At 42.0% G+C, this 25,444-nt stretch overlaps 1 protein-coding gene across 8 annotated transcripts in view; it reads left to right on the top strand.

The window, feature by feature from the left end:
* Positions 1-25,444, top strand: part of GAREM1 (GRB2 associated regulator of MAPK1 subtype 1) — a gene marked incomplete at its 5' end in the record, with an annotated part of 210,356 nt that overhangs the window by 178,930 nt on the left and 5,982 nt on the right. For all 8 annotated transcript variants that reach the window (XM_082416022.1, XM_082416023.1, XM_082416024.1 and 5 more), the window contains 2 exons: positions 4,032-5,204; positions 24,663-24,829. In XM_082416022.1, the coding sequence (XP_082272148.1) occupies positions 4,032-5,204; positions 24,663-24,829 (1,340 nt within the window). The remainder of the gene's footprint in view (positions 1-4,031; positions 5,205-24,662; positions 24,830-25,444) is intronic.

A 25,444-nucleotide genomic window follows, 5' to 3' on the forward strand; every position in this document is an offset into this window, starting at 1 on the left:
TTTGGATCATCACGCTTTTGTTTTCATTTGTCTTTAGGTATTTTTTGATTTCCTCTTTAACTTCTTCAGTGATCCATTGGTTGTTTAGTAGCATATTGTTTAGCCTCCATCTGTTTGTGTTTTTACAGTATTTTTCTTGTAGTTGATTTCTAATCTCATAGTGTTGTGGTCGTAAAAGATGCTTAATATGATTTCAATTTTCTTAAATTTACTGAGGCTCACTTTGTGGCCCAGCACGTGATTAGTCCTGGAGAATGTTCCATGTGCACTTGAGAAGAATTTGTATTCTGCTGCTTTTGGATGGAATGCTCTATAAATATCAATTAAGTCCATCTAGTCTAATGTGTCATTTAAGGCCTGTGTTTCCTTATTGATTTTCTGTCTGGATGATCTGTCCATTGATGAAAGTGGTGTGTTAAAGTCCTCCACTATGTATTACTGTCTGTTACTCCTTTTATGGCTGTTAGTATTTGCCTTATATATTGAGGTGCTCCTATGTTGGGTGCATATATATTTACAGTTGTTATATCTTCTTCTTGGATTGATTCCCTTGATCATTATGTAGTGTCCTCCTTTGTCTCTTGTAACAGTCTTTATTTTAAAGTCTGTTTTGTCTGATATGAGTATTGCTACTCCAGCTTTCTTTTGATTTCCATTTGTGTGGAATACCTTTTTCCATCCCATCACTTTCAGTCTGTGTGTGTCCCTAGATCTGAAGTGAGTCTCTTGTATACACCATATATATGGGTCTTGTTTTTGTATCCATTTAGCCAGTCTGTGTCTTTTGGTTGGAGCATTTAATCCATTTACATTTAAGGTAATTATCAATATGTATGTTCTTATTGCCATTTTGTTAATTGTTTTTTATTTGTTTTTATAGGTGTTTTTTCTTCCCTTCCTCTTTTGTTCTCTTGTGATTTGATGACTAACTTTAGTGTTGTGTTTAGATTCCTTATTCTTTTTTGTGTGTGTATCTATTGTAGATTTTTGGTTTGCTGTTACTATGAGGTTTTGATATAGCAGTCTATATATAAACAAGATTGTTTTAAGTTGCTGGTCTTTTAATTTCAAATGCATTTCTAATATCCTGCATTATGCTCTCCTCTTCTCATGATTGCTGGGGTTTTTTAAATATTTATTTATTTATTTATTTGGTTGCTCCGGGTCTTAGTTGCAGCACGTGGGCTCCTTAGTTGCAGCTCACAGGACCCTTAGTTGCGGCTTGCAGGCTTCTTAGCTGCAGCGCACAGGCTCCTTAGTTGTGGCATGCAAACTCTTAGTTGCAGCACGCATGTGGGATCTAGTTCCCCAACCAGGGATCGAACCTGGCCCCCTGCATTGAGAGCACGGAGTCTTATCCACTGCGCCACCAGGGAAGTCCCCCTGGTTTTGATATCATATTTGTGTGTGGATGATTTCCTACCTTTACTTTATGTTTGCCTTTACCATTGAGCTTTTCCATTCATAATTTTCTTATTTGTAGTTGTGGCCTTTTCTGCCTAGAGAAGTTCTTTTAGCATTTGTTGCAAAGCTGGTCTGGTGGTGCTGAATTTGAATTCTCTTAGCTTTTTCTTGTCTGTAAAGCTTTTGATTTCTCTGTCAAATCTGAATGAAAGCCTTGCTGGGTAGAGTATTCTTGGTTGTAGGTTCTTCCCTTTCATTACTTTAAATATATCACGCCTCTCCCTTCTGGCCTGCAGAGTTTCTGCTGCGAAATCTGCTGATAACCTTATGGGAGTTCCCTTCTATGTTATTTGTTGCTTTTCCCTTGTTGCTTTTAGTATTTTTTCTTTGTCTTTAATTTTTGTCAGTTTGATTACTGTGTGTCTCGGCATGTTCTTCCTTGGGTTTATCCTGCCTGGGACTCTCTGCACTTCCTGTACCTGGCTAACTGTTTCCTTTCCCATGTTAGGGAAGTTTTCAGCTATTATCTCTTCAAATATTTTCTCAGGTTTTTTCTCTCTCTCTTCTCCTTCTGGGACCTCTATAATGCGAATATTGGTGCATTTAATGTTGTCTCAGAGGTCTCTTTGGCTGTCCTCATTTCTTTTCATTTTTTTTTCTTTATTCTGTTCTGCAGCAGTGATTTCCACCATTCTGTCTTCCAGCTCACTTATCCATTCTTCTGCCTCAGTTTTTCTGCTAATGATTCCTTCCAGTGTATTTTTCATTTCAGTTTTTGTATTGTTCATCTCAGTTTGTTTGGTCTTTAGTTCTTCTAGGTCTTTGTCTGAGATCTTGGATCATCTTTACTATCATTGCTCTAAATCCTTTTTTGGGTAGATTGCCTACCTCCACTTCACTTAGTTGTTCTCTGGGGTTTTATCTTGTTCCTTCATCTGGGACATATTCCTCTGCCATCTCATTTTGTCTAACTTTCTGTGATTGTGGTTTCCTTACCACAGGCTGCAGGGTTGTAGTTCTTCTTGCTTCTGCTGTCTGCCCCCTGGTGGATGAGGCTGTCTAAGAGTCTTGTGCAGGCTTCCTGGTGGGAGGGACTGGTTCCTCCCCACTGTTGGGTGCAGCTGGGTCTTGTTTGTCTGTTGGGCAGGGCTGTGTCAAGGGGCATGTTTAGTGGGCAGCTGTATGCTCAGGAAGACTTTAAGCAGCCTGTCTCTTGATGGATGGGGCTGTGTTCCCACCCTGTTGGTTGTTTGGCCTGAGGTGTCCCAGCAGTAGAGCCTACAGGCTGTTGAGTGGGTCCAGGTCTTGGTGAGAAAATGGCCACCTCCTGTAGGGCTCACACGAATGAGGACTCCCCAGAACTACTGCCACCAGTGTCTTTGTCGTCGCAGTGAGCCAAAGCTGCCCCCATCTCTGCAGGAGACCCTCCAGTACTAGCAGGTAGATTTGGCCCAGGCTCTTATGAGGTCACTGCTTTTTTTCCTGGGTCCTGGTGCACATGAGACTTTGTGTGCACTCTCCAAGAGTGGAGTCTCTGTTTCCCCCAGTCCTGTGGAATTCCTGCGATCAAACCCCGCTGGCCTTCAAAGCCAGATGCTTTGGGGGCTCCTCCTCCTGTTGCCAGACCCCCAGGCTGGGGAGCCTGACGTGGGGCTCAGAACTTTCACTCCTGTGGGAGAACTTCTGTGGTATAATTTTCCAGTTTGTGGGTCGCCCACCCAGCAGGTACGGGATTTGATTTTATTGCAGTTGTGCCCCCTCCTACCATCTCATTGTGGCTTCTTCTTTGTCTTTGGATGTAGGATATCTTTTTTGGTAGATTCCAGTGGTTTTGTCGATGGTTGTTCATCAGTTGTGATTTTGCTGTTTTTGTAAGGAGAAGTGAGCTCACATCTTCTACTCCACCGTCTTATCTCTGTCTTTTCTTTCCGTTTATATAAAATTGTTAACAGGTTATCTTTAGTGGGCAAGTTGTGTAGAAATTGTTCATTTTTATATCTGTATTTTCTAATATTTCTTCCAATGAATATGAATAGTTTGCATAATAAATAAAAGAATGGGGAGAAAGAAGGCATTTTTTAAATCCTTTGTCCCAATTTTAGAAAATTTAATAAAATTAGCATATTTTTAAAGGTAAAAAATTAGTAGAATTTTAATAGTTTAAAAAGAATTTTCTACAGTGATACTCATGAAAGCATTTTTATAACTGAAAATGATACAATGATAATATTAATGTCCCAAAATAATTATCCATATGGTAGAATACATAGGAAAAGAAACTACAAGGATGTTTATCAAACCATTAACCATGGCTGTCTCTGCATCAGGTTCGTGGGTGTTATTTTTTGTGTGTGTTTTTCTTCTGTATTTCCCAAAATGTTACAAATGAATACAGGGTACCTTCTTCTTCAGAAAAACAAAAATGCTTTTAAAAGTCTAAACTAACATCATCTTGTTATTGTTAACCACATAAATACTATAGGAGAAATGGATTGTCTAAATTTAGTATTAAAATAAAACAGCATTTTCCTTTGTGTATGCATGTGTGTCTTAATAGCATGTTCGCTACTTCTCTGTGTGAATAAACTAAAGACAACTACCCTAAAATTTGATTTATCCTATTGTAGGTTGCTTCAGGTGAATGCAATGAAGACACCGAAGTTTACAACATCACCCTTTGTACGGGGGATGAACTCACTCTAATGGGCCAGGCAGAAATCCTTTATGCAAAGACTTTCAAGGAGAAGTCACGACTCAACACCATCTTCAAAAAGATTGGGAAGCTCAATTCCATCAGCAAGCTGGGAAAAGGCAAAATGCCGTGCCTCATTTGCATGAATCACCGGACCAACGAGAGCATCAGCCTCCCATTCCAGTGCAAGGGCAGGTTCAGCACCCGAAGCCCCCTGGAACTTCAGATGCAGGAGGGCGAGCACACCATCCGCAACATCGTGGAGAAAACCAGACTTCCCGTGAACGTGACCGTGCCCAGCCCTCCACCGAGGAACCCGTACGACCTCCACTTCATCCGTGAGGGGCACCGCTACAAGTTCGTGAACATCCAGACCAAGACAGTGGTGGTCTGCTGTGTGCTGCGGAACAACAAGATCCTCCCCATGCACTTCCCTTTGCACTTGACTGTCCCCAAGTTTAGCCTCCCAGAACACCTGGTGAAGGGGGAAGTATGGCCTGAAACCCTGGTCCATCACTGGCTGGGTATCTGCCAAGAACAGTTCGACATCGATGAGTATTCACGGGCGGTCCGCGATGTGAAGACCGACTGGAACGAGGACTGTAAGAGCCCCAAGAAGGGCCGATGCACTGGCCACAACCATGTGCCCAATTCCCTTAGCTACGCTCGCGATGAGCTCACCCAGTCCTTCCACCGGCTCTCGGTCTGTGTGTATGGCAACAATCTCCATGGCAACAGTGAGGTGAACCTCCACGGCTGCAGGGACCTCGGGGGAGAGTGGGCCCCCTTTCCTCATGACATGCTGCCCTATCAGGACTCGGGTGATAGTGGGAGCGACTACCTTTTCCCAGAAGCTAGTGAAGAATCAGTGGGCATCACAGGGAAGTCAGAACTTCCTTATGAAGAGCTGTGGCTGGAAGAAGGCAAGCCCAGCCATCAGCCTCTCACTCGCTCCCTGAGCGAGAAGAGCAGATGTGATCAGTTTCGAGGTTCTGTCCGGTCCAAATGTGCACCTTCTCCTCTTCCTGTCCCCGGAACTCTGGGAGCAGCAATGAAGTCTTCAGAGATTGCCCTACCTCCACCTCCAGTGCCTCCCAAATCTGAAGCCGTAAGTCCTTTCTGGTTTTGGGTGATGTGCTAGTCCTTCTGTCTCTCTGCTCAGTCATCTGCTAATTTATTTTCTTTCTTAAAGAAAACTCCCCAATGGAAGATTATCAGAATGAGCAATTTGCTTAATTTGGAGTGAAATAGAAATATTTGCTGGATTATTTTTACCATTTGGGAGTTAGTTAGAGTTTTACTCTACATTTGATGAGAAATTCTTGGAGAGTTTTTCTTAGGAGAGGTTTAAACATGCTGCCTAGAGAACGGATAACAGCGAGGGGACAGCAGAAGGCGGAGACCAGATAAGAGGTATGAATATGGTAACAGGTATGAAATGATGACACCCTGAACCACAGCAGCTGGTAGCAGCGGGTGGCAGGGAGAAATGAGCTGCTTCGGATCATGTTTCAGAGGTGGAACCAACAGTATTTACTGATTAAATTGGATGTGGGTAGTGAAGGAAAGAGAGAAATCAGGAGAAACTCCTAGATTTGTAGCCTGAGCAGCAGAGTGGATATTAGTGCCACTTACCACCGATGCGGACTGAAGGAGGAGTGGATTTATTTGGGGGAAGGAGAGATCAAGAGACATCGGCATCATTTGTAACTCTCTCCTCGCAGTTACGTTGAGATCAAAGCATCATGGGGATGCTCACTTACACACCACACATACACACGCAGAGCAGAGCCAGGTGCCAGCCCGGTTTTGCTTACCACCTCAAACATAACTCACTCAGAGCTGAGGAGGCGTCTATCATCAGATTTTAATGTAAAAAGGTCATACAGGACAGGAGAAAGAGCCCTCTGTTTTGACCATGTTCTTTGATTGACAGGCACTCTGAACCTTCACGACTCATTTTTGATCACTGGATTTCATTATATCTGAAGGGAGAAAGCGCTTGGGGCATACATAGGGTGTAATTCTGTTCATTTATTTGACAGTATCTATGGCAGTGGTTTCCTTTTTTTCTATCTATCTCTAGCAGAATCCTTTAAAAGAAAAAAAAAAAGAAAAACTTATACAGATCACAATAAATAGAAGAATTACAATCAAAACCCATCTGACTAAAGGACAGACTGGAGGGAGGGGGTCTCCCCTTGGCCCTGTCCACTCTGCCCCCACCAGGTGGTCTCAGGACACCTCTCTGGAGCCACGGGGCTGTGTAGAGCCTCGTATCAAAACCATGGGCTAGATGCTAGAAAAATCACCATCAGTGACCCCTGAAATCATAACTCTGTACTCTAGTAACTTCCCCTTTCGTAGGGAAGGTAACGGATGAAAAGAGAGGACTACTATACAAGTTAAAATGTGGGAGGTATACATAGGTCATGTGTGGGGGGAGTTCAGAGGAGAAAAGAACTTCTAGTTGGGCAAGAGAAGCCTTCATGGAGATGATGACATTTCAAATGAGCCGAGAGTGTATACATGAATGGAAAGAGCAGAGAGATGGGAAAGAAGGGCGTTCCAGACAGAATGGCTTGAGCAAAGGCAAGGGCAGATGAGGGAAAACGCAGAGTTTTGCTGGACGAGTAGAATAGGGCTGAAGAGGGAGTATGAAGGGCAGTGGTGTCTTCAAGGCTGGAACCAGGTCACGGACAGCTCTGGACACCAGGCAGCACTTTGTGCCGGGCATCACACATAGCTGTGCATGCAGAGCCCTCATTGCTGCAAAGCTTTCCTGAGAGAAGACCCGCCTCCAGCTGTTTATTCCAGGACAGAAAAACTCCCCAGAAATTGCAGGTCTCTACTTTCCCCTACTCCTTAGAAGATCTACCAGGGATCTTAAGGCACAAGCCCAGAGATCCCCGTATCCAGTAGGGGTTGTGGAATATTTGGGGGAAGTCTTGGTGGAGTCAGAGACCTTGGTTCTTTTATTCATTCATGTCAGATGGTGTTCCCCAAAAAACAGGTAAAAGGTAAGGGGACACTCCTAGTAAGTACTTTAGGCAATTTTAGGGATGTCTCAACTTACCTGTGTATGTGATGTGGCTTGAAGCTTGGAGCTTGGAGCCTTCTCTTCAATAGGAATGTGACCACATGAGCTTTTCCTATAGAACTCTGGTCCCACCTGGCACATAATGGGGACTCCTGTTTGTTGACTGATTGATTGATTGACTCATCCAAGGTGGTCACACCCAGTTATTTACATAACCAAGTCTTGAGGTAGGAAACTGGCAGTGATTGTTTTCACTGAGGCTAGTGAAAGATGAGTAAGAACATAAATATTAAGAGGCCCTATCTTGACCTTGGTACTAAAAGAAAAATGTTAGAGTTAAATTTGAAACTAAAAGCAAATCTCACAGCAGAAGAAAAGGTTTGGGCCTCCAGTCTAGGCCGTAATTTCTTATGACATAAGAGAACCTTCTCAGAGCATATTCGGTGTTTATAGAAGGCCCTAATCATGAAGACTTTTTATAAACACCTGAATTTACTTAATTTTCTTTTTCTAAGAATTAGGCATTTCAAATGAAGTCATGTTTTTTATTGGTTCTGTGACCATGAAACAAATTTTCCAGTTTTAGGATGTGCGTGGGATCCGGAGAACGTCATAATTGTTAGATGTGGCTTCAGCTTGTAGCTTTCAAAAGGGAACTTTAATGGGGCATAAATTCAAGTGCTCCCACAGAATTAAATAAAACTTCTTTGGATAGTGACAGTGTGGTGGGTCCTGGGAAAAAGATGGGCCGTAGAAAGGGAAGCAGAGCTGATAACTGGCAAATGAACTCTGCTTTGCCACAGTCCGTGGCCCAGTCATGTTAATATCTAGAGGGGCAGTGGCTCCACTGCAGTGTATGTCAGCCTGTGCCTTTTCTTCTTACTCTATTCTTCACTCCCTACTTCAGGGTCCTAAGTTACAGCAAATATCTGTGCTCTTTCTCCAGCAGATTTTGACAGTCTTTGTTTCTGTAAATGAGATAAAAGTCTTTCTCCTTCAACAGTAATTCTTGCTATGTTTCCAGCAGTGTGCTGCAGTTCCGGCATCATCTGGTTAATGCTTGACCACTGTCCTACCCATATCCTAAAATGGAAAACTAGGCTATGGGGCCAAACAGAAAATCCTCAGTGGAGGAGTGATCAGTTTAGCCCTGTTAATATACTTTGTACTTGATGCGGCTACTTAGAATTATGCTCTAGTCTGTACCTTTGTAAAGATCGTTAAATACAAAGGTTTTTTTCTTTAAACACAAAACACTGCCACTTACCTTTCCCAAGAATAAGAGGCTATTCCCTGCCTAACTGGAACATCCCAGGGAAGAGTAAACAGCTCCTGGTTCCAGGCACAGAAGAGAAATTGTTGCAGATGAGCCCAAGCTGGGGAGCTGCCCAGCTCACTGAGTGGTGACATTTTCATTTTTTAAAATTGTGCAAAGTGCCCTCGAATCAGAATGACCTGACAGTTCCTCTTCAGTGGGTTATCCTTAATTGGTTCATAGGTTCCAAACACATCCTCTATTTCGTAACATTGTGGGCCTCATTCCATAATTTTAATTTTCTGGCTGTTGGCTGATGATTGATAATGTCTGAAATATTTACCCAGATACACTCTACAAGTGACAGTCTTCAAGAGCTGTCTTTTTTTGGTGGGTTTTTTTTTTTTTTTTCCTCTTTGGAAGATGCCATTTTGGAGAGCAGTGACGGGAAGGCTTGATATTGCATGAAATTCTATAAATAGAATGTTTGACTCTCAGACTATTCTGGTCAATGCAGTAAATTACGAATCAGTATCAAAACTACTGGATCACAACTCTTCTATAGCTATGTGTGCAGTAGTATCAAACCTGAGGACCCCAGAACCCAGGGATTAATTAATGTCCTCTGTCTGTCTTTAGTAACAGAAAAAAAAAAGTGCATTCACTCTTGGTTGGATGTTAACGTGGCAGCGATTCCTGAGATTCATGAAAGAAAAATGATAAAAGGAGCTCTAGGTTGAAACCACTGGTTTAAAGCAAGTTTTACTGCAATATGGATGAAGAATTCGTTAACCTTTGGGATTGACAGGATGCCCCCTGACAGTGACAATATGAGAAGCAGGGTTTAGGGACTGAATTGTAAGATGGATTGGTAACATACGTTCATTGTCATAAGACTGAAGTCCATCATAAATAAAGTTCCTGTAATGGAGCACACTGTCTTATTGATGTTTGAGAAAAATAAGACATAAAGGGCGAATTTAATCCAGATCCACACTGCACCTAGTTCAGTAGGTGCCTGAAAAGACTGCACTCTACAGAAGTCTGAATCTGCAGACTGAGCAGCTGATGAGAAAATGGAAGGGGACACCAAGCATCCTGAGAGTCTTCATTTCCCTCCTCAGTGGAATTTCACCGGGAGCAGAGAGGAGTGATCTGCCACACTATGTGATGGATAATTAGAGGCACAAAACATCATGTCTAAGAGCCACACGTGGATTTGCATTCTCACGCTGCCACTTAGTAGCTTCATAGCGTCACACCTTGGGCAAACTATTTAACTTTCTGAGTCAGTTCCTGTGGGAATTAATAACAGCGTCTTCATTGCATTATTGTATTGTACAAAGTACTTGGCAGTTTTCCCTGGCACTTGGTAAGCATTCAATAAATAGTAGCAGTAACTTAATATGGGATGCATTCTTTTTTAGGGTTAGACAGAAAATAATTTTTTGGAGGTTATTTCCCCTGTCCTTCCTTGCCTAAGGTATAAGGCCTCTCCAGAGAGTCGTGGAAGCTGATGGGGACTAGGACACCTACCTCCACAGACAGACCAGCAGAGAGCCCTGGCACACAGGCAGGGGACAGTCATCCCTGCATTCCAAAAGTGCATCCTAACAGGCTTGAAAAGTAGCAAAACATTCTTTTCATCTGACTTTTAAAATGTCTGCTTGATAAGCTAGGTGTTGTGTGTTATAGTTACCTACCTGTGGAGCCAAAATTGTAATCATGATAAACCAAGAAAAGAGCTACAGAAATGCTCAGCATCCTGTGGGCCCCAATAATATATAATCCTTTCATGGGGGATTTGGGGGTTTTGTAGAACTATAGAGTACCTATGAAAAAGCCACATGTGGTTCTAAGGCTGCAAATATGTGTCAAGAAACTGAAATTCCTAGGAAAACCTCTCTAGAAATATTAAAGCTGAGAAGTTGCCTTGGCTAATTCCATTAGGCATGGCAAGGCTAGGTCATGGTGCTACCAGGTGTCACACCTGGATGTGTCCACCCTACAGAATGAGGGCCCTCACAAGACTACCCAAATTAAGAAAAAGTCATAAAAATGTACTGTTTAAAAACTGAGAGAAGTGATTTTTAAGAACTGAGCTATAAGAATTAATTCTACTCTACAGCCAGCAAACACTGAGGAAAGAGGCGGCAGGACATGCATACTAAAAACAGCCCTTGCACCAAAAATATTAAACCAACTGAGGCTACACAGGATGCTCCCACATAAAAATAGCCCTCCAAGACCACAGTAGATAATTGTTTCTCCTAAATTCATAGAGTAAGAGAAATATAAGTAAAATGAAGAAGCAGAGGAAACACTCCCAATTAAAAGATGAAGAGAATTCCCTTGAAAGAACAAACAAACAGACCTCTTCAGTCTAATAGACACCAAGTTAAAAAGGAGATAATGAAAATACTGAAGGAATTAAGAAGGGCTATCAATAGGAATGAAGATTACTGTAAAAAGGAACTAGAAACTATAAAAGAGGAGCCAGGAAAAATTAGAAAACTCATTTGCTGAGATGAAAACTGACTGAGCTAAAGGCAATGAATAGCAGATTGAATAATGCAGAAGAACGAATAAGTGTTCTGGAAGATAGAATAATGGAAGTCATCCAATCAGAACACAGAAAGCCAAATTGGAAAAAAAAAAAAAAAGCAAAATAAGAAACCTATGGGATAATATAAAGCATGCCAATCTACACATAATAGGGATCCCAGAAGGAGAAGAAAGAGAAAAGGGGTTCAAAAATGTGTTTGAAGAAATTATGGCTGAAAACTTCCCAAACCTAAAGAAGGAAACAGATATCCAGGTACAGGAAGCACAGAAGGTCCCAAACAAGATGAACCCAAACAGACCTACACCAAGCCATATTATAATAGAAATGGCAAAAGTTAAAGAGAGGATTCTAAAGGCAGCAACAGAAAAACAAAGAGTTAATTACAAGGGAACCCCCATAAGGCTATCAGCTAATTTCTCAATAGAAACGTTGGCAGGACAGAAGGGAATGGCAAGATATAGTCAAAGTCCTGAAAGGGAAAAATCTGCAACCTAGGATATGCTACCCAGCAAGATTATCATTTAGAATAGAAGGAGAGAGAAAGAATTTCTCAGACAAGCAAAAACTAAAAGAATACAGCAATACTAAACCTATCCTAAAAGAAATATTGAAAGGTCTTCTCTAAATAGAAGAGAAACAAGAAGGTATAGGAAAGAGAAAATCACAATTGGAAAGTAAATCACTTAATAAGCCAGTAGACAGGTTTTTTTAAAAATCAAAAAGATTTTTGTGAAAGCGATGACAACCACGATGAACAGCAAAAGGATAAATATGAAGATGTAAAAGAGGACATCAAAATCATAAAATGTGGGAGAGGAGAGTAATAAAATGTAGACTTTTTTGTTTTTTTTTAGAATGTGTTTGAGCCTATATGACTACCAGTCTAAAAGCAAGTAGCTAGGAAGGGGTTAAAATACTTGAAAAACAAGGTAACCACGAATCAACACATAAAATTGACTTACAAAAACCAAAAAGAAGAGAACACGAGCATAATATAACAGGAAATCATAAACCACAAAAAGAAAAAGAAAGGGACAAAGAAGAAATACAAAATCAACTGGAAAACAAGGTTTAAAATGGCAATAAATAGATATCTATCAATAATTACTTTAACTGTCAGTAGACTAAATGCTCCAATCGAAAGACAGGGGAATGGCAGATTGGATTAAAAAACAAGAGCCTATAATATGCTGCTTATTGTAGGCAACACATAAAAAAGAGACCCACTTTAAGGCAAAGGACACACATAGACTGAAAGTGAGGGGATGGAAAAAGATACCTCATGCAAATGGAAATGACAGAAAAGTGGGGGTCGCACTACTCATGTCAGACAAAATAGACTTTAAAACAAAGGCCATAAAGATAAAGAAGGACACTATATAGTGATAAAGGAATCAAGACAGGAAGAGGATATTACATCCTCAAAATATATGCACCCAATATAGGAGCATCCAAATATGTAAAACAAATACCAATAGACATAAAGGGAGAAATTGATGGGAATACAATAATAGTAGGAGACTTTAACACCCCACTCACATCAATAGACACATCTTCTAGACAGAAATCAGTAAGGCAGCAGAGATCCTAAAGGATACAATAGAACAGTTAGACTTAATTGATATTTTTCAGGACATTACATCCAAAAAAAAACCAGAATACACATTCTTTTCAAGTGCACACAGAACATTTTCTAGGATTGACCACATACAAGGGCACAAAACAAGCCTCAACAAATCTAAGAGTATAGAAATTATTTCAAGCTTCTTTTCTGACCACAATGGCATGAAACTAGAAATCAACCACAGGAAAAGAAATAAGAAAAAAATGATTACATGGAGACTGAACAACATGGTACTAAAAAACCAGTGGGTGAACAACAAAATGAAAGAGGAAATCAAAAAATACTTTGAGACAAATGACAATAAAAACACAACCATACAAAATCTATGGGATGCAGCAAAAGCAGTTCGTAGAGAGAAGTTCATAGTGATACATGCCTTCCACAAAGAACAGGAAAAATCTCAAACAAGCTAACCTACCACCTAAAAGAATTAGAAAAAGGAAAATAAACAAAATCTAAAGTGAGCAGAAGGAAGGAAGTAATAAAGATCAGAGAGGACATAAGTAAAATAGAGATTTAAAAAACAATAGAAAAAAAACAAGAGCTGGTTCTTTAAAGGGTAAACAAAATTGACAAACCTCTGGCTAGGCTCACCAAGGAGAAAAGAAAGAGGACCCAAATATACAAAATAAGAAATGAAAAAGGAGAAATAACTGATACCGCAGAAATACAAAATAAAATAAAATAAAATAAGAGAATACTATGAACAATTATTTGCCAACAAATTCAACAACCTAGAAGAAATGGACAAGTTTCTAGAAACATACAGCCCACCAAAACTGAATCAAGAAGAAATAGATAATTTGAACAGACAGATCACTAGAAGTGAAACAGCGTCCGTAATTTTAAAAACTCCCTACAAACAAAAGTCCAGGACCAGGTGGTTTCACAGGTGAATTCTACCAAACATAGAAAAAAGAACTTATACTGATCCTTCTCAAACTCTTCCAGAAGACTGAAGAGGAAGGAAGGAATGTATGTCCAAAGACATTCCATGAAGCCACCATCACCCTGATACCAAAGTCAGACCAAGACAGTACCAAAAAAGAAAATTACAGGCCAATATCTTTGATGAATATAGATGCAAAAATTCTCAACAAAATATTTGCAAACCAAATCCAACAACACATAAAAAAAATCTTACACCACAACCAAGTTGGATTCATCCCAGGGTCACAAGGATGGGTCAACATAGCAAATAATCAATGTGATAAACCACATCAACAAAAGAAAAGACAAAAACCACATGATCACTCAGTAGATGCAGAAAAAGCATCCATTCATGATAAAAACTCTTACCAAAGTGGGTATACAGGGAACATATCTCAACATAGTAAAAGCTATTTACCACAAACCCACCGGCAGTATAATACTCAACAGTGAAAACCTGAAAGCCTTCCCACTAAATTCTGGAACAAGACAAGGATGCCTACTCTCACCACTTCTATTCAACATAGTATTGGAAGTCCTAGCCACAGCAGTCAGACAAGAAAAAGAAATAAAAGTTATCCAAATTGGAAGAGAAGAAGTAAAATTGTCATTATATGCAGATGGCATGATACTATATATAGAAAACCCTAAAGACTCCACACAAAAACTACTAGACTGATACACAAATTCAGCAAGTTAGCAGGATATAAGATTAACATACAGAAATCTGTTGCATTTCTTTACACTAACAATGAAATATCAGAAAGGGAATGTAAAAAAAAAAAAAAAAAAGCCCTTCTATTCACATCAAAAAAAAAAAAAAAAAAAAGGAATAAACCTGACCAGGACTTCCCTGGTGGTCCAGTAGAAGAATCCGTCTTCAATGCAAGGGACGCCAGTTCGATCCCTGGTCAGAGAACTAAGATCCCACATGCTGTGGGGCAACTAAGCCCATGCGCCACAACAAAAAGACCCCATATGCCACAACTAAGACCCAACGCAGCCAAAAAATTAATTAATTAATTGTTTTAAAAAGTCAATCTTAAAAAAACCTGACCAAGGAGGTGAAAGACCTGTATGCTGAGAACTATAAAACATTAATAAAGGAAATTGAAGATGATTCAAAGAAATGGAAAGATATTCCCATGCTCTTGGATTGGAAAAATTAATATTGTTAAAATGAACATACTTCCCAAAGCAATCTACCCATGTAATGGATATCCCTATCAAATTACCCATGACATTTTCCACAGAACTAGAACAAATAATCTTAAAATTTATATGGAATCACAAAAGACCCAGAATCGCCAAAGAAATCCTGAGGAAAAAAAACAAAGTTGCAGGCATAACCCTCCCAGACTTCAGACAATACTACAAAGCTACAGTAATCAAAACAGTGTGGTATTGGCACAAAAACAGACATATGGATCAATGGAACAGAATAGAGAGCCCAGAATTAAACCCACACCCCTACAGTCAATCTTTGACAAAGGAGGCAAGAATATAACATGGGAAAAAAAGCCTCTTCAGCACGTGGTGTTGGGAAAGTTGAACAGCCGCATGTAAATCAACAAAGTTAGAACACACCCTCACACCACACAGGAAAATAAACTCAAAATAGCTTAAAGACTTAAATATAAGACATGACACCATAAAACTCCTAGGAGAGAACATAGGCAAAACATTCTCTGACATAAATCGTACCAATGTTTTCTTAGGTCAGCCTTCCAAGGCAGTAGAAATAAAGCAAAAATAAACAAGTGGGACCTAATCAAATTTACAAGCTTCTGTACAACAAGAGAAACCGTAAAATGAAAAGACAACGTACAGACTGGGAGAAACTATTTGCACATGATGTGACTGACAAGGGCTTAATTTTCAAAATATACAAACGGCTCATACAACTCAACAACAAAAAAGCGAACAACCCAATCGAAAAATGGGCTTAAGACCTAAGTAGACATTTCTCCAAAGAAGACATACAGATGGCCAACAGGCACATGAAAAGATGCTCTAGATCGCTAATTATTAGAGAAATGCAAATCAAAACTACAATGAGGTATCACCTCACACTCGTCAGAATGGCCATCATTTAAAAATCTACAAACAAATGCTGGAAGGGTGTGGAGAAAAGGAAGCCCTCCTGCATTGTTGGTGGGAATGTAAATTGGTGCAGCCACTATTGAAAACAATATGGAAGTTCCTCAAAAAACTAAAAATAGAGTTGCCATATCATCCAGCAATCCCACTCCAGGGCATATATCCAGACAAAGCTATAATTCAAAAAGATACATGCACCCCTATGTTCATAGCAGCACTGTTCACAATAGCCAGGACACGGAGACAACCTAAACGTCCATTGTCAGATGAATGGATAAAAACGATGTGGTACGTATATACAATGGAATACTACTCAGTTATTCAAAAGAAAAAAATGAAATAATGCCATTTGCAGCAATATGGATGGACCTAGAGATGATCATCCTAAGTGAAGTAAGACAGAAAAGGAAAGACAAATACCATATGATATCACTTATATGTGGAATCTAAAATATGACACAAATGAACTTATCTACAAAACAGAAGCAGACTCACAGACAGAGAACAGACTTGTGGTTTCCAAGGGGGAGGGAGAGATGGATTGGGAGTTTGGGATTAGCAGATGCAAACTATTATGTATAGAATAAACAATAAGGTCCTACTTTATGCACAGGGAACTATATTCAATATCCTGAGATAACCATAATGGAAAAGAATATGAAAAAGAATGTGTGCATATATGTATAACTGAATCACTTTGCTACCCAGCAGAAATTAACACAACATTGTAAATCAACTATACTTCAATCAAATAAATTTTTTAAAAAAGAATTGATTCTACTCTGAATTTTTATTTCGCCTTTGGGCTTTCTCCTACTGACTGTTAATATTAGAGAACACAAGGGGGGGGGGATAAATTCGGAGCTTGGGATTAACATACACACACTACTATATCTAAAATAGGTATAGTATATCTACACTCCAGTAAAAAAATTTTTTAAGTGATATAAATTAAAGCTAAAAAAAATATATCAGAGAAGGCACTAAAGGAGAGATCTTCTTAAATAAACCTGGTGTATTGATAGTCAAATTTAGGTAATAAAAAGATTAATCTGGAAGTGATTATTTACTTTTCAAAATAATTGCTCTACAAAAGGATTCACTCAGGATTCCACTAATTAACGCGGTCTCTTAAGGCATTTGACATTTAATTAATTTTAATTACAGCTTCTGAGGAGTACTCTGTAAGCAAGCCATACCTACGTCTCCCATTTGTTAATTGAAATAAGGACTGAATTATTATTGTGTTTTGGTAATTTTGGAACTAATTGCCTTTGGTTTTGTGTAGGTTATTTATTTTTAAATGAAACCTTCTAGGCCAAGAAATTTTCTCCTGTGTCTGCCGAAAGTCTCAATGATTAGAATGTTAATAAAGTCATTGTAATATTCTATGGGCTAGCCCTTGATTCAAATCTGCACTCTTGGGTTTACCATTTGCACAAAATCACATTAATGGGAAAGTTATATACTATTTAAATATATCTATCATGCATTCTACTCCTTGCTCAGAAAAGGTCTTTATTCTCTGCCCCAATGGCATATAGTCTTTCTTTGGAGTCCAGGGAAGCACCCTGGAACTTAAACAAGTATTCTTTTCAGAACTGCGTGCCCTTCTTGTTTCCCAGTAGCGGCCTGCTGTGCCCTCCGCCTTGACTCCCTTGCCTGAGGCCTGGAGGTTGGAGGCCATTGCAGACCCAGGCCTGCCTTAGGTCCTTATCATCCGCATACACAATGGGAAAAAGAAACGCGCACATCTGAGAATCAGGATTTCAACTGTAAATCACATCTGCCCTGGCGTAATTCATCAGATAGATGTTCATTTATTGCCATGTTGTCATTGTAAAACTTTAATTTCTGTTTGGCTGAAAATACCCCTGATGGGTATGTGACAGGGTTGTGAACTCTTTGTATAAAAGCCTCTTTATAAATAAGATTTCTTAAGGCTGTAATGATTTTGTTATCTGGGAGAGGGAGTGTAGGAAGAAATGTAAAATACAGGGCAGAGGGCATGCAGTGAAGGCAAAGTTACAAAGTTCAGGGAAGCATGGTTACAAAACTCCTTTCTTTGCAACACTGGCATTATCCTGAAGTCAGCTTTTTAGAGAAGAAAACTCATGGTAAAGGTGAGTCCAGTTTTAGATCAAGCTCACCTATAGTGTGTGTGTTTTCTGAATTAGTGTCAACATAGAAACAAAATGATCCTTAATCCGCCTAAGGATGGCCGAAGCCCGTTAGTGACTGCCCACAGTTCCAAGCAGTGTGGTCTTTGAGCCGAGATTTTCACCCACAGGTATGTGATGGCAGACTTTAGACTGTAGACAAGGAAATGTGAGGCCTCGTTGGCAAGTGTCTCCAGATCCATTGCCTTGTATTTAAAAGTTGAATAATTGCTGCTATGAAATTGATTTTTTTTTCCCCAAAAAATGTTCAGCAAAGAACATTTCATAGTAAGTTTTCTGTTTTCCTAAGCTGTCTCTTTGGTCCAGTTAGTGAAGGGGTGTGAAAGTGTCATTTCTTCCATAGAAGACGAGTAGGGAGTTCTGAGAAACTAAGACTTTCCAAGAAATATCATCATACCAAAAAGCCCCCATTCCTACACTGTGCAGTTTCATAAGCATGTTGTGTGTCTTTCGTTTGTTGTATTCTTTTAATCCCTAGGAAGTGTCAGGGAAAGATAATGTCACAGAAGAAAGTAGTTCATACGTGTATAAAATACTCCAGTTGTATGTAATGTGTGGATTTTTGTCTTCTAAACATTTACATTTAACCCTGTTTCCAGCCATGCAATAATGAGCTTTGTATTTGTTATAAATTCTCATGGCGTTATCTTTAACATGTGACTATTTAGGGAGAAGACCTTGTTTTCCATTTTTCACAAATTATTGGTCCTTCACCCCAGGCTCAGTTTCCTCCCAACTAAACAGACTTGTAGCTGTGAGGAGTGGGGAGGGGAAAGGATGCTTAAATACCTATTCCAGGAGTCAGGAAATCAAGTTACACTTTCTGGAGAGCATTCAGAAAATAAATAGTCCCATTCCGTGATGCACGAGATTCTGACCACAGGTTGGAGTTGGGTTTTGACTTTGTCAACCACCTTCACGTAGTAACACGAAGCTTTCCAAAGCCATTTATTTTATTGCGTGTGTCCATCTTTGCTTTCACTGTTAGATAATAAGCTGCCATTGATTATTTTTCTGGTTTTACGTGGCCAGTGTTGGCATGGTGAAGGCAGAGAGCAGTGGGATAATGTGTTCTCCTCTCCATCCCAGAAGTCAGTGTGCACTTAACCTCCAGTTTACATGCGTGCATGTACCTACCCAGGCACGTTTTCAAGTTTCTTCCAAGTTAAAAAGAAAAAAGCCATGCCTCATTCAATCCACTAGCCCTTTCTAATAGCTATCTCCCCCTTCCTTCCCAGCCCCTTCCTTTCTTCTTGAAAAGAGTGGTCTGTCCTCACTAACTCCACCCTCGCCTCCTGTTCTGGCTTTGACTCCCTGGAATCTGCTTCTGGTCCCCTCACTCAACTCAAGCTTCATTCACTAAGATCCCCAGGGACCTGCTAACTGTCACACATCTTCCCGACCTGTCCTGACTTCCTGCCGTCGTTCCATCTTCACACCATCCCTCTCCGGAGCCGTCCTCCCCACCATCTGCTTCGTTGACACCACTGGGGACTGTTCTCTGCTGTGAGCGGTGAGATGCGGTCCCTTGTGTTTCTCCCCCCTTGGTCTCCTCCTCTATTGGCGCCTTAGGGGTTCAGCCCTCTTCCCTTCTCATCGGGGATCTCAGTGCCACCAGGACTTCAGATTCTATCCGTAGAGCATTGAGCTCGAACTCTTTTCAACACTGAACCCCTTGGTTTCTCCCAAGCTGTGTTCTTCCTTCTAAGTGTCTGTCTGATAAGTGGCACCAGGATTTGTCTCTCCTTCTAAGCCCCCAGTCCAGGGCATCGTTCTGGTGGTTTATTCCTGCCCATGTGCCTTTTGTACACTCAAGATTCCTTCCTCCTCCAGACTTTCTCAGTATAATTTCCTGTGAGTTTGTTCTTCCCCTGCCCTCCTGAATCATTCATGGTGCTCCCACTGACCTTCATTCCACCTTCTATTATTATAGGACCGATTTTTATCTCAGTCGTGTGTTGGTCTCCCTCCCTCCCTCCCAGCTAATTCCAGGGGCTACTTACTCTTGTCTGCTTTACTCAACACCAGCTCAGTGAGCGTGTGATGGGCACTCAGCATATAATTGAACAAGTCAATAGTAAATGGAATTAATGTCGTTTGTAGGAAAAGGGAAAGTGACACAATGTTCTTCAGACATTTAGGGGCAGTAGATGGTGCCTGTGGTCCCGGCCATTAGCCCTCAGGACGGACACCTTCCACAGCTTACTTCAAACCCCACTAGTACATTTTGTGTGTTAGATGGCAGTCACTTAGGTAAATATGCCTCCCTGAGAATATGCCTCAGAGACTAAAGAGAAGTGATGGTTCTAGAAAGAGCAGAACTCCCCAATTCCACCTCGCAATAAATTAGCTTTCTGTTTAGCTCTGGGTTCATAGTCTGCTGCTTGAACACTGGGGAGAGGCGTCTTACTCCTGGGTAGCGGTATCTTATCTCTGATAAGACTGAATCATTGAGCATTTCTTTAGAAAAGGGAAAGACTTGTTGTGGAGAGGCAAGGATGAGAGGATTGTGCTGGAAGTAAAACCACTTACAAGAAAGGCTTTAGACCAGAAAACTGCTTGTGAAGCCAGGCTCTGGGTACGGATGGGAGTCCGCTCTCCCTGAATCCACTTTGTGGTCATTGACCCTGTCGTAACCAGTAGGTGCCAGGAGCTCGGCTGCAAACACTCAAGCTACTCATCGCCAGAAATTACCTACCAGCAGGCAGAAGTCACCCATGATCCGCGATGGGTAGTAACACCTGCCTCAGACAGAACGCCATCCCCTCCCTTAGCACCAGCGTTCGAGGTTTATTCCTGATAATCCAAGTACCTCACCCTCGCCCTGCACTGCTCCTTGAAGTTCAGTCTTAAATGCTGCACTGAAGGGCAGAGAAGGGCTCTAGTCCGTCAGGCATGGTGTGTCGGGCACGGTGTGTTCTGTTACATCCTCACTGAGAACAGTAGTTACAGGGCGGTGGGATGGGGTGCTGACAATGAAGCCACAACCTTTCCTGGTTCAGAAATACTGTCATTTTCACTCTGCCACCACGTCCAGTGTCGTGGTGGCAGAGTTGATGGCGGTCATAGGGGCCAGGTCTGCTGGCACCTTTTTTTCCCCTAGATTGACACCAATGTGAAGACAAAAAAATTAACATGCAGCCCAGATGACTTATCAATATCAGTCTCCACATTAAAATATAAAAGGCATTCTTTTGGTATAAGTTTGAAAATAAAAGTGCCTTGTTGTATTTGTTTTGTGACATCCGATAACCTCCACCTGGCATTCTGTGCGCCATATTTGTGCCAGAGGTGACAAATCCCCAAACTCTGCCATCCACAGAGCAGTAAGAACAATGACGACAGTCCCTACCATTCCCACTTCCAAGCTAATTGAATACACAGGGGAAATAAGTAAACATAAACAGTCTGTTGGCAGAGTTCAGAAGCAATGACAAGTACTGGTGGCTACTTGTGATGGTCCCAAACCGCGCCTGTAACAGTTAGAGCTGGGCCGGAGGGGATGGGCAGTAAGAACTAAAGCAGAGCGAGAGGCAGGAAAGCACAGGGTGTGTTTAGGTGACACGGAATCTGCCCCATTGTATGGACCCATGTATTCATATAGAGGAGTAGGGAGGGAAGTAACTAGAAAGATGGAATCAAATGGGATAATTTCTTCTAGCGAGAAGAAATCACTAGAAAGTCTTCAGCAGGCCTCAGTGGGAGACAGGAGAAGCTGGACTTTATCCAGTAGTCAAGGGGGGCCACTGGAGATGGGAAGTAACAAGATGAAAGCCACATGCTGAGACTTTTAGAAGGAATGTGCTGAAAATGTAGCACTTAAATGTGAAATTGAATATGAGGGAAAACTGGAAATAGGGTGATTGGCCATCTGGTCTTATAAATTGCCTTTTATTGTCAGATAAAATTCATTTCAAGCCACAGCTACATTTCTCTTGGATATAAATGTCCCATGATGAATCAAATCAAGAAGCAAAGAGAAGTAGAATAATTACTGTTAAAAGGATGTAAGAGATAGGAAGTAAGATGGCACAATAAACCCTCACAGTGTGTCGGTGTCTCACTTCTGAACCCCAAAATGTATACATTCCTCCAAAGCGTATATAGTTTTCCCATAAAACGCACTGCAGTATGACCTCATTTGAGCGTCCACATCTGCAGCACCAAGTTAAAAGTAACGCGTGGAGACGCGTCTGCAGGGTCGTCAGCCGTGCTCACCCCGAGAGGGCCGCCCTCCCGCACCTGCCCGGTGTAGCACTCGCTAGTTCTGTTCCTCCACAGTGTTACAGCTGAATTCTTGTCACCCACGGGGTCCCACTGAAGTCGGGTTTTGTTTTGTTTTTAACCACCTTTTCTCCAAAATGGGTTTCAAATAAGCCTAGTTCTTTCCCATTGAAGTCACACAATTACACCCAAACTGCCCCCTCATCACAAGGGAAGAAATCTTTCTTTGGTCTCATGTTAGTATCTCCTCACTGACAACATCACACACACACACACCCCTTTGTTCTTTAACTCCTTTCAGGAGTCACGTGGCCATTTCAGAAGCTTTCCATATTTCAAATGCTGTTTGGAGTGTAGCTGGAAATGTTCCAGTCAGCCGAGCTCACCTCGCCAGGCCCTGTGACCTACAAATGCTGCTTTTTACTGCTGCCTCCCCCGTCCCCTCCTGTCACCGGGAAACCTATGGGGAAGCTCTTTAGGACTGTCCAGTTATGGAAGGAGGGGGCAGAACCAGATGTCAGGAACGTTGAGAGTCTGGGGTTATAAGAAGAGAAGAGAGGACTTCCCAGAGGTCAGAGTCAACTACAAGTGGCTGCTTTTCTGTGTTCCGAGACCTAGGTCAGCTGATGATCCTCAATTACAATGCATAGTGTAGTCGACATCTCAGCATATCATAATTGACATCTAGGTAAGTGGTCCCTAATGAAATGTATTTAATGACTAATTCCAAAATTTAGAAATTTCTAAATCAAATTCAGCCTTAACCCTGTTTCCCTCATGCCTCTCTCTAATCCCATGTTGAGAAGCGATTGTTTATTTCTAAAATGGAAAAGTTAACTGACGGACTCCTTATCTTCTTACGTTTTCCATGATTCCTGTTATTCTAAGCATAGACAGAACCAAGCACATCTATAAAAGCCGCACCCATCCATCCCAGATTCTAAAGACATTCCCTAAGAAAGAAAAACACAGTTGGCTACTACACAATTCGCTAACAAGACAGAAGGAAGATGACACAATATCTTACTTATTTTGTAACCAGTATATGCTCCCAAAAGCCAGGGATTGGAGTGAGCCAGCCAGAACTTTTCAGTGTCCTAGTTGGTTCCCAGCTTCTTAAGAAGACCCCAAAGTGAGGCAAGAGTCCCCCTGGGCCAGCTTACAAACAAGCCTCCCTCTTCCTTATCCAAACTTCATTTCCTCCTCCTCCACCACCTTTTGAAAAGCTCAGAAAGAGAACGCCCGCAGCTGTTGGAGAAGAGAATCTGCTGCTCTCAATGTTTTGTTTTAGCCTAAAGGGCTGCTGCAGAAGAAAAACTGTATCCAGTGGGTCCCAACAACCAGGGTGGTGGGTCCTTTGGGTGCGAGCTGTGATTCCCAGACCCAGGGAGAAATGCAACGGATGAGACTTTAAATGGCTCCTGTTTCACTTAGAATTGAGGTTTGCCGGGTCACCCCGGGGTCACATGACTTTTTTAACATCTGGTTTTCTCCAGCAAGTGAATCAGGCCTCAGAAGCCAGTTAGAGGGCCGGGGTGCAGCGTAGGTGGTAGACTATGCAGTGTAACGTGAGCCCGTTTCATTTGGTCTTAAGCAAACTCCAAACCAAAGCTAACAGGAGCTCCGTTTCATTGTCTTCATTACCCAGAGCCCCTGGGACAGAGGAATCGAAGGCAAAGGTGAAAAAAAATGGGTGGGAACACAGCCTAAAAGCAAGCAAGGGTGTTTTTTTTTTACAAAGTCTGAATTGTCTCTGTTTTTACCTACGTAGTTAAGGGTAGACTAGCTGAACCAGGTATAAACTGCCCCCTGCTGTCTGACACAGAGAAGTACATAAAAATATCTGCCTCATTAAAAAGAACCATATTCTGAAGGCCGGCCGTGAATGGAAAACAAGCTGGGGCGAAGGCAGGCAAGGGATGGCACAGGTCACCTGCCTCCCTCTCTGGTGTGAAGATGAAGGGAGGGTGAGAGAGGTGGAGGCAGCTCTTATAAACTACTATTTTTCGGATTTGGAGAGCTGCCTCATTACGCCATCTGCCGCCTTGTTTCTCAGAGTATGGCCCGTGGTCCAGCAGCGTCCGCATCACCTGGGAGCTTGTTAGAGATGCAGAGTCTCAGGCCCCACCCTTGGTCTACTGAGTCAGAATGTGCATGAAACAAGATCCCCAGGGGATTCATGTGCACAGTTACCTGTGAGAAGCCCTGACCGTAACTTCAGAAGGAGCCTTTACACTAGACAAGGTCCACTGTTGCCTAAGGTTTGTAGCAAATCAAATTCATTTTGAACAGTGAAGAAATACAACTCGCTAGGAGAATGGAATCCTTTATTAATATCGTGATCACTTACGCCCTTATTTTCATCCTATTCCTGTTTCCTGTGTCCTCACGTATCACCGGCTCTTTACCGTGCTGTCCTTCCCATGACTTGCTACACTTCTGCAGCATCTGCCAAACCGTTTCTTTCAAAATCGCTCCATCTCTGGCAGCCTCCTGTTTCCCACAGTCCTTGCTCGCTCAGGTCTCCTCTCCCCTTCTCCCACCCCTGCTGGTGTCACGTAAGAGCAGCCACTGGGCCCTCCGGGAGGGAGCTGGCCCTGCGCGTAGTCCGAGTGTCGCTAACCCCGCGTGTTCTCTTCTGCGCCAGGTCAGGGAAGAATGCCGGCTCCTGAACGCCCCGCCTGTCCCGCCCCGCAGCGCAAAGCCTCAGTCCACCAGCCCCTCGGTCCCTCCTCGCACAGCCAAGCCGGCGCGGCAGCAGACTCGCTCTCCCAGCCCCACCTTGTCCTACTATTCTTCAGGGCTGCACGACATGTAAGTCCTATGCCAGGGCCCACTTCCACATGGTTCCCTCATCAACCAGGTCCCCAGTCCTTGAGAACCGTGTCAAGGAGCCATCCCCTGGGCAGGGTGGTAGGAGAGGAAGTTTTCTTTTAAAAAAAGAAAAAAAAAAATTTTTTTTTTTTTAACTGGATGAGCATGATGGGGCCCTGTTGGTTCTGAGCTAGGATGGAAGAGCCAGTGACCTAGGAAGATGCAGAGTCTGTGAGGGGTTCAGTGGTTAAGGCTGGCATCGACTTGTCTCCGCTTTGACTTCAACACACGCAGACAGCACCCTCAAGGAGGACCCGGAATGGCAGGGGTCCTGTCGGCTGTCTGCTCTGAATTCCCACCCGGTGCTGGAGTCCCTTCCTGACCATCGCTGTCAGGCAGTCTTCCACTTCCATCTGCGTCCTCCCAGTGCCGTGAGCTCATTCTTTTGCCCTGCAGCTCATTCCATGGTTGGCACATGCCAATAACTTTTTTTAGAGATCTTTCATTATATCCAGTTGAAATCTATCTCCATGTAACTTTCAACTGTTCCTTAGGTCTAAAGAAACAAATGTAGGTCCACCCCGCCTCTCTTGATCAGGCTGTGAAACCGTGAGG

The sequence above is a fragment of the Balaenoptera physalus genome (genome assembly GCF_965194825.1).
Source record: "Balaenoptera physalus genome assembly, chromosome: 12".
NCBI classification, from domain to species: domain Eukaryota; kingdom Metazoa; phylum Chordata; class Mammalia; order Artiodactyla; family Balaenopteridae; genus Balaenoptera; species Balaenoptera physalus.